Source organism: Pygoscelis adeliae, unplaced genomic scaffold, assembly GCF_000699105.1.
Source record: "Pygoscelis adeliae isolate BGI_AS28 unplaced genomic scaffold, ASM69910v1 Scaffold106, whole genome shotgun sequence".
NCBI lineage: Eukaryota > Metazoa > Chordata > Aves > Sphenisciformes > Spheniscidae > Pygoscelis > Pygoscelis adeliae.
In genome coordinates, this window is record NW_008824939.1 from 68194 (window position 1) to 75895 (window position 7702).

At 57.3% G+C, this 7702-nt stretch overlaps 1 protein-coding gene across 1 annotated transcript in view; it reads left to right on the forward strand.

Annotated features, from left to right (window-relative positions):
* The first annotated feature begins 5453 nt into the window (after window positions 1–5453).
* LOC103918180 (unconventional myosin-X-like) overlaps window positions 5454–7702 on the forward strand; it is a 97831-nt gene continuing 95582 nt past the window's right edge. The window contains exons 1-2 of the mRNA XM_009325441.1: window positions 5454–5644; window positions 6049–6064. Coding sequence (XP_009323716.1) covers window positions 5454–5644; window positions 6049–6064 — 207 coding nt within the window. The remainder of the gene's footprint in view (window positions 5645–6048; window positions 6065–7702) is intronic.

Sequence of the window (7702 nt, forward strand, 5' to 3'; positions counted from 1 at the left end):
TGGTGCAGTGCAGGGAGAGGAGCGGAGAGGCTGCCTGCAGCCCCAGGGGATGCAGGGTGGGGGGAGAACAGCCTGGGTGCCTGCAGCCCCCCAGCTGCCCTGGGGCATGCTCTGGGATGGGGCAAGTGTCCTCCTGCTCCCTAGAAGGGGATTTGGTCATGCCGTACCAGATCCGCCCTCCAACCAGCAGCTTCTCCCACCTCTTTGCTGTTTGAGAAGAGGTTTATCTTTACAAGAGTAAGCAGCCACCCTTGCCTGTCTGGAAAACTAAAAATAGGAGGTCTATTCCTAAAACTATCAAACGCATTATTTTAAACCATTGTGTGTTTAGGCAAACTATTTGGGTTTCTGTTTCTGCCACCCAGGTTCAAGTACGCTCAAGCTATCTTCTCCAGCAATTTTTATTCTCCGCAGCCAGGAGGGGCTGGCACATCTCTGTTGTGAGATACCACTGGCACCCATTCACATGGCTGTGTGGCTGGGAAGTTAAGGAAATTGTTGGCTAAGACCATCCCCACGACAAAACTGGGAACCAGCGCCACTGGCAAAGTTTCCCCTTTCCCTTGTGTATCTGGAAGTCCTTGCCTGGACTATGCTGTCTGCTATCCAGGAACTCAAACTTCATAAAAGTAAATTAAAAACCCCTTTTTCCTCTTCCCAGTGAGGAGGGGGTTGCAAGCCGAGCACCTGGGGGAGCAGGTAAAAATGGCAGGAGGCGACAGCACTGCACGTTCCTTGCACTGCAGGCTGGAGGGGGTGGGAGCTGTTTCGGTTGCATTTGCCTTCCCTAAGTGTCTGCAAGTGGGTTTGTTTAAGTGTGAGTTGCACCAGTTTGGGGGGGGCAGAGCTGATGCTGAGGGGGAAGGCGCCTGCACGTGAAGCCCCAGAGACCAGCTAAAGATCAGCCCCAGCTCACAGGTGCCGGGGTCCGGCTCGCTGTTGCAGATGCTGAGGACTGCCAATGAGTACTGCCGAGCACCAGTGACCCGGCGTGTCCCTGCCACGGCACCAGCCCCACGCTATCTGCTCCCTTCTGCCCTCCATCCACCTCCCCTCTGCGTCACTCAAAAGAAGGGACTCACCAGCCCCAGGAGAGGCACCAGAGAGAGGAGAAAAGGCTGAGCTGGGCCCCGCTGCCTGCTAGGGGAGGAACCTGCCCTCCTCGGACATGGACATAAACCTTCCTCCCCATGGGAACGGCAGGTTTGGACATGTCCCTCGCACCGGAGCCAGCCTTTCCTGGAGCCGGTTGCCAGTCCCGCGAGCATTGCTACGGAGCTACAGGGGAGAGATGCAGCTTCACCCAGCCCCTCTCCCTTGCACAGGTCTTTGCAAAAGACACGTCTCTCGCAGGGATGCCTGAATCCTGGGAACGGGGCACGGGCTTGGATAGCACATTTCTTCAATACAAGTGAGTACAACTATGCACGGCCCTGAATTTGTCCCAAAGGCTTGTCTGGCCTTGGCAAGAGGGAGGCTCCTTAGCCTTGGGCAGTTCGCTGCCTGCCTGTTATCTTGTGCCACTGCCCTGTCCCTCCCAGTGTATCATCCTTCCAGGGCTCTTCAGCCCTCTGGCTCTCTGAGGTGCCTGTGCTGGGACTGCTCCCCAAAGGGACTCTTAGGAGAAGTAAATTGTCTCTCAAGGGAGTGAGAATGGGGAATGGGAGCAAACCCTCTGTTAGAAACCTCTGATGGGGACAGCATCTCTGGAAACAGGGGTCTAACCCCAACAGTTCCCGTTCCACCTCCACCTGGCTGCCCATGGGAGTGGGAGCCTTGACCACGATGTTTCAGCCTGCTCAGCGAGCAAGTCCTGCCTGCTCGGAGAGCTGGCCGGGGCTGTGCCCAGCCGTCCTGCCCGGCGCCAGGACCCCATGGGGAGGGAGCCAGGGGCACCGGTCTGGGAGCTCTTCGCTGGGGACAGCACTGGGATACTGCTCCTGCACCTGTACAAGGTTCCCCCGCCCGGTGCACACTTTTCGCTGGGGTGCACCTACCCACGAGCCACTGTGTCTCGCTGTGCAGAGGTGGCTCACATGAGCTCCCCCGCAGAGAGGGGCAATGCTGCTGTAAGGTCGGGACGGGGAAGGCTCAGCCTGAGCTCTGAAATGTGTCTGCCGAAGCTTTTCCCTGCAGGGAGCAGCAGGGAGGTAGGCTGGCACCCATGGGTGTCCTGCCTTGCTCAGGGCGGGCCACGCAGGAGCCAGAGCAAGGAGAAGCGCTGAGAACCAGCGCTGCACAGCATCCCCCATCGCTCCTGCCACGTTGCTCTGCGACCTCCTGGGCCACGGGCTGCCAGATGTGACCTTGCCCCTGAGCAGGACAGACAGGTAATTCCCCTCTGTAGACTTCTGCAGAGAGGGGGGACCTTGTGGACACTGTGGCGGGAGCCCAGCTAGATGATTGCCTTCATCTATCAGCCCAGTGTCCCTGGAGGATGTCCCCCTCTCCAGCACGCAGGGTGCAGCCACGTCACCGGGGGTGGGAGAGGCTGGGGGGGAGGCGGGTGGTGGGAGAGGCTGGGGAGCAGCCGGCTCCTGATGTGACAGGCTCTCATCCCCAGCAAGGACAGACGGCCAGATGCTGGGGCTGGTTCCTGGTGCTCTGAACTGGGGCTGCACTCGCTTTTCAGCCCTGAAATGGACCTCGAAACCGGGTGCTCTGGCAGACAGGAGGTGTTAGCACAGCCTCGCCTGCTCCCTGGGTTTGCTAACCCAGTAGCCCAGCATTGCAGGTTGCCTCCTGGGGACTTACAAGGGACACGTACATCAAAACAGGGCAGAGATTGGCATCGTTTTGGCTGCAGGTGCACCGCGAGGAGAAGAGCTCTCTCCTTTAGCATAGAAAAGATTTTGCAGGCTGAAGCTGCACAGGCGAGATCAGGAAGAGGAAATGTACTGAGCTCCGGCTACCAGCACTCGTCAGCAGACCTTGGCCACAGCCAGGGGTAGTGATACGACACCATTTAACCTCCTCGCTTGCTTGCCTGGGTTTATCGTGCAGCCCGAGACAAAGGCAGAGAGCTACCCGTGTCTGGTAAAACAGCCCAGTCTGGGAAGCAACTGCACCACAGCTGGCTGACACACTTTCTACAGCATGAATCCCGCAGTAATGGTATCTGTGAGCAAAGCCCTGCTTATACACTCAGTTAAGCAGAATCCGTAAGGCTGTTCGTAACAGAGCCATCTGTGACCTCCACAGCATCACGCCATTAACAGCAAGGCTTGGTCTGGGTCAAATAAAAGCAGGGCAGGCTTAATAGGAGAGGAAATTAGGTGGATGTGCTTGGCTGGCCTCATCCCCGCATGTTCCTACTGTAATTATTGCCTTGTGCAGCTCAGCTCTCTCATTCAGCGATCTTGCTGCCAGGACTGCATTTCTCATGACCGAGGTGTAAAAGCTGCATGCAGATATATTTTGGCCCCAAGCAAACCTGCAGCAGCACGAAGGGAGCAGTGGCAGGGAACTTTGGCTCGTTGCTGCCAGGAGATGGACGTGTGGCCCAGGATGTGGCAGGGAAGGGAGGGAAGGGTGGGGCTGGGGGAACAAGACCAGGACCCCTATCTGCAAAGAAAGCTGGAGATACCTGATTATGGCTTTGGTCTGTCCAGCACAGCCAAGTGCAAATGGGGCTGGTAGAAAGTCACAGCTAGTGCTCGCCCCAGTGGCGCAGCTCAGGAGGATGCTTCAGAGGCCAAGGGGTGGCACGTGGTGACAGTGGGGTGGATGTTCCCAGCATCCACCCTCTGGGCCCATCTGCTCCAGATCTCTGCTCTTGTGCTCAGGCTGAAAATGAAGAAGATACCCTGTTTTCCCGACTTACGGAGAAAGGGCAGCCCTGGAGGGCACTCCTGCGCCTGGACAGAATAAAAAGCTTTTCCTGCTGTGGTCAGACTAAGCAGGGATGCAGCCGCCCCTGGCCTGGGCCCCGTAGCGTGCAAAGGCAGCACTCTGCGCTGTGGTGAGACGAACTCGCTGCTGGCGGTGGCTGAAGAGAGATGGGAACCAGGGACAGCCCAGGACAAATAAACACCCCGCACTGACCCCCCCTTGCAAGGAGGGCTCCCCTCACACTCCCGCTCTCTGGGGGAGCAGGTGCCGCAGTGCTTGGTGTGACCCTGTGAAAGCCTCTCCAGGCAGCTTTAATGCCATTCCTCTGCAGCAGGGACACATCTGGTACAAACATGATTCTGTCCCCAAGGAGCCTGGGCTAATTCCTGCCGCAGAGCCCCAGAGCAGCCCCGGGCAGGGAGAGCTTCGGGGCGGCTTTGATCACCATCCTCACCTTGCAGGGATGGGGCTGGCTTGTGAGCAGCAGGGCAGGAGCGCGGTGGGTCCACAGCTTCGTGCTGAGTTGGGGCAGTCCGAGCCTGAGCTGGCCTGGCCAGACTCTGCCCAGGTCTGAGCTGTGTCCGGGCTCCCCACAGGCTGGGAACGGGCGAAGGGAGGAACTGCCCTTTTTAAAAGCGGATTTCATGCAATTGTGAAACTGGAGTGGGGAGGGGGCCAGGGCTGTGGGGACAGCATGTGCCCTGCTGTGTGTCCCCTTCCCCTCGCATGTGTGCAGTCTGTGGCAGGAGAGTGCCTCGGTGTCTGGTGCTCTGCCAGGGTCAGGCCACTCCTGCAAAGGGACATGCTTGATTTTTGGCTGCTGCTTCTCAGTAGTTCTCCCCCTTTTTGAGAACCCTCTCCTGGCTGCCCTGTGCGTTGGGCAAGAGGGTGGCCCTCCAAAGCACCAGGGCCTGCCGGCGGGGGCTGCAATAGTGGCAATGCATGGCAGAGCCCGGATGCCCTCCTACTGCATCCGTGCCTCCCTGTGCCCCCACCTGGGTCCAAGGTATCCTGCCTCTGCTGCCACCTCTCCCGAGTGAGATCATCCCGGGGATGATGGCAGAGGACATCAATTCCCCACCCTATGAATGTGGCTCTGACGAGCCATTGGGAAGGTGGCACTCACAGCCGAGGTGTCGGCTCGTTTCCTCGCAGGTGATGGGAGGGCAAGCCTGGCAGATGCTCACCGCCTGCAGCGGGGGCACGCTGGCCTGCCTGCCTCCCAGCCGTGTGCCAGACCCGTGGCACAGGAGGAAATTAGGATATTGTCTGGTGTCCAGGAGGAATTCCTGCCTCGGCTTGTTCCTGCCAGTCCTCCGCCGACCTTCCCTCAGCGTGGAAAGCCCAGCAGGAAGCTGACTCACTGTCTGCTGCCGCCACGGCTGGGTGCGGGGCTCTGCTGCCTGCAGCACCGGAGGGCTGCTCCTTTCACGGATGCAGGAATAGCTCATCACCCAGACCCCCTGGCACCCGCCCACCCTGGCTGTCCTCTGCCAGAGCCTGGCTCTCTGCTGACAAGCAGAGGAGAACAGCCATGGCACCCTGGTTTCTGTGCCATCTGCAGCTGGGCTGGCGGGAGGGCTGGGAGCTCACCGGGTTGCCAGCATGGCATCGCCGCGAACATGCGGGCAGCGCTGCTGTGCCAGGCTCAGGGGCAGAAGGCAGCGGCGAGGCGGGGAGGAGGGCTGATGGGCTGGAGAGGGGTCCTGGGCTCGTCCTGCGTGGTGGGGCCCATGCCAGCCCTTCTTGACTGCTTCATGTTCATCATGTGGCTGATGAGGCAGCCAGCCCTGGAGCTGCTGGGGTGGCAGAGGTGAGGTGCCAGACACGTGGTGGTAGCGTCTGGGCAGCCAGCGATGGCGAGCGAGCACTCGCCTACTTACCAAAGCTCTGTGAAGAAGCAGATGGTCGTAGCCATTCCTTCCTGGTGAGCAGCACCTAAAGAGATTTAGGAGACAGTTCAGACATCCCCGTTTCCAGTTGGGCTGTATGAATGTAGGACGAGCAATTTAATCCCTTAACAGAAAGGAGCAAATATCAGGCATAAGTTTCTTATCAAGATTCTTGCCACCTTTCCTACCAGGCTGATGGAGCACAGGGCTGACAGCATCAGTCACTGCTGCTGCGTTTGGGGAATCCAACGTTTATTGCCTGGATAGTTTGGAAAGCTACTTTGTTCTGAGGATCGGGTCGAGCCACCTTCTTCTTCTCTCTTAGAAGATGTCACTTGACGGTAGTGTTAACACTAAAAACCTTGTCTTTTGAAAGGTTGGTTCCTTACCTCGCCCTGGGCTTTCCAAGCCCTGTTAGCCCCTGCCTCAGAGCTGCAGGGAGGTCTGTCAGGCTGGAACAGTGACTGCTCCCTTGCAGGCCAGCAATACGTGTGCTGCATCACTGTCACCATGCTGAAAACTGCAGCAGTTAGGGACTTAGAAATTTTTTCCACGGTGTGTGTGGAAACACAACCTTGCAGCACCTTCTGGGAGCTGATGAACGGGAAAGGGAAAGGGAAAGGGAAAGGGAAAGGGAAAGGGAAAGGGAAAGGGAACTCACAAGGACCCTGGCCTGGGAAACAAGGGTAAGGCCCTGAGTTTATGATGAGTGCATTTGTGTTGCTTGGTGTGTTTGCTGGGAGTAAGTTTGCTGCTAGCTTGCCACTTCATTGTCAGATCCCTTGACATGCAGCTGTGAAGGTCATGCCTTGATGGGCAACCCACCCCTGGATGACAGGAACCATGGCCAAAGTTTCTCCACTGGAGAAGTCTGGGAGGGAACATCTGGTGCTGGAGATGCCTGCTGGTGGAGACCCTTGGCAGGCAGGCAGAAGAGGTAAAGGAGGGATGTGCTCCTCAACTTTCCCATGGCTGTGAGGAGCTCCACAGCTCCCTGGTGACCACCCAGAAAGGAGAAGCTGAACAGCCAAAATGGTCTGCAGAAGCAGCAATAGCGGAGGAGGAACTGCCCTCTCACAGCGAGAAGGCTGGCTGTGGCAGAAACAGCCCGATGACAAATGCGTGGCTGCAGAGGGGACTGCCAAGGACAAATCAGTGTTGAGTTGATCTAATCCCCTTCGCTAACAGGGTGATTGGCCTTGCGGATAGAAGCACAACGTTTTCATAAGACAGGGAAAGTGGTGGAGATTAAGCTAATCCAGCGCAAGTACAAAAGAGGTTGGATAGTCATGCCCAGGGTAGCTCTCAGTGACTCGATATCAAAATGGAAGGGCACATGACAGTGACACGTATTAGGAAACCTTACCAAAAGGTGAAGGTGGAAGAGGCTGGTGGGGGTGGTCGTCACAGGCATCTGTTGCAGTGGCCTAGATGTGACTCTGTCTTGTGGCAGAGATTGGACGTGATACTGCCACCTCCCTCAGAACCCCATGTCTTTTAAGTAGTTCAAAAAGCACATTATTCACCAAAAAAATCCCAATCCCAAAAACTTCCCCCCTTTGCTTGATCTCCTTCTTTCTTTCAGAATAAAGAAATGATTTCTTACTACTGCAAGAAACACCCCCCACAGTGTAGGTACTTGTGGACTATGATCTGGCCACACTTTTTTGACAAACTTCACCCAGCCTGCTGCTCTGCGCCAGCTGTTCCAGATCTGAGAGAGATAATTTTGAAGCGCTGTCAGGATTCCTGTTAATGGTCTCTCTCACAGTATCATGCTACGCTGACCTGCTGAAGGGACCCTGAACCCAAAATGTTTGCTATTCCAGAAGATGTCAGTTGTCCTTCCAAACCCCACGCTTGGCAGCTATGGCTGCACAACAGAGGCGGTCCCTCTTCCTCGCCGCACGTCCGCGCGTGGCGCTGGCCGCTCGGGCTCAGCCGGCGCCTCCCGCACCCCGAACCCCTCTCAGCATCCC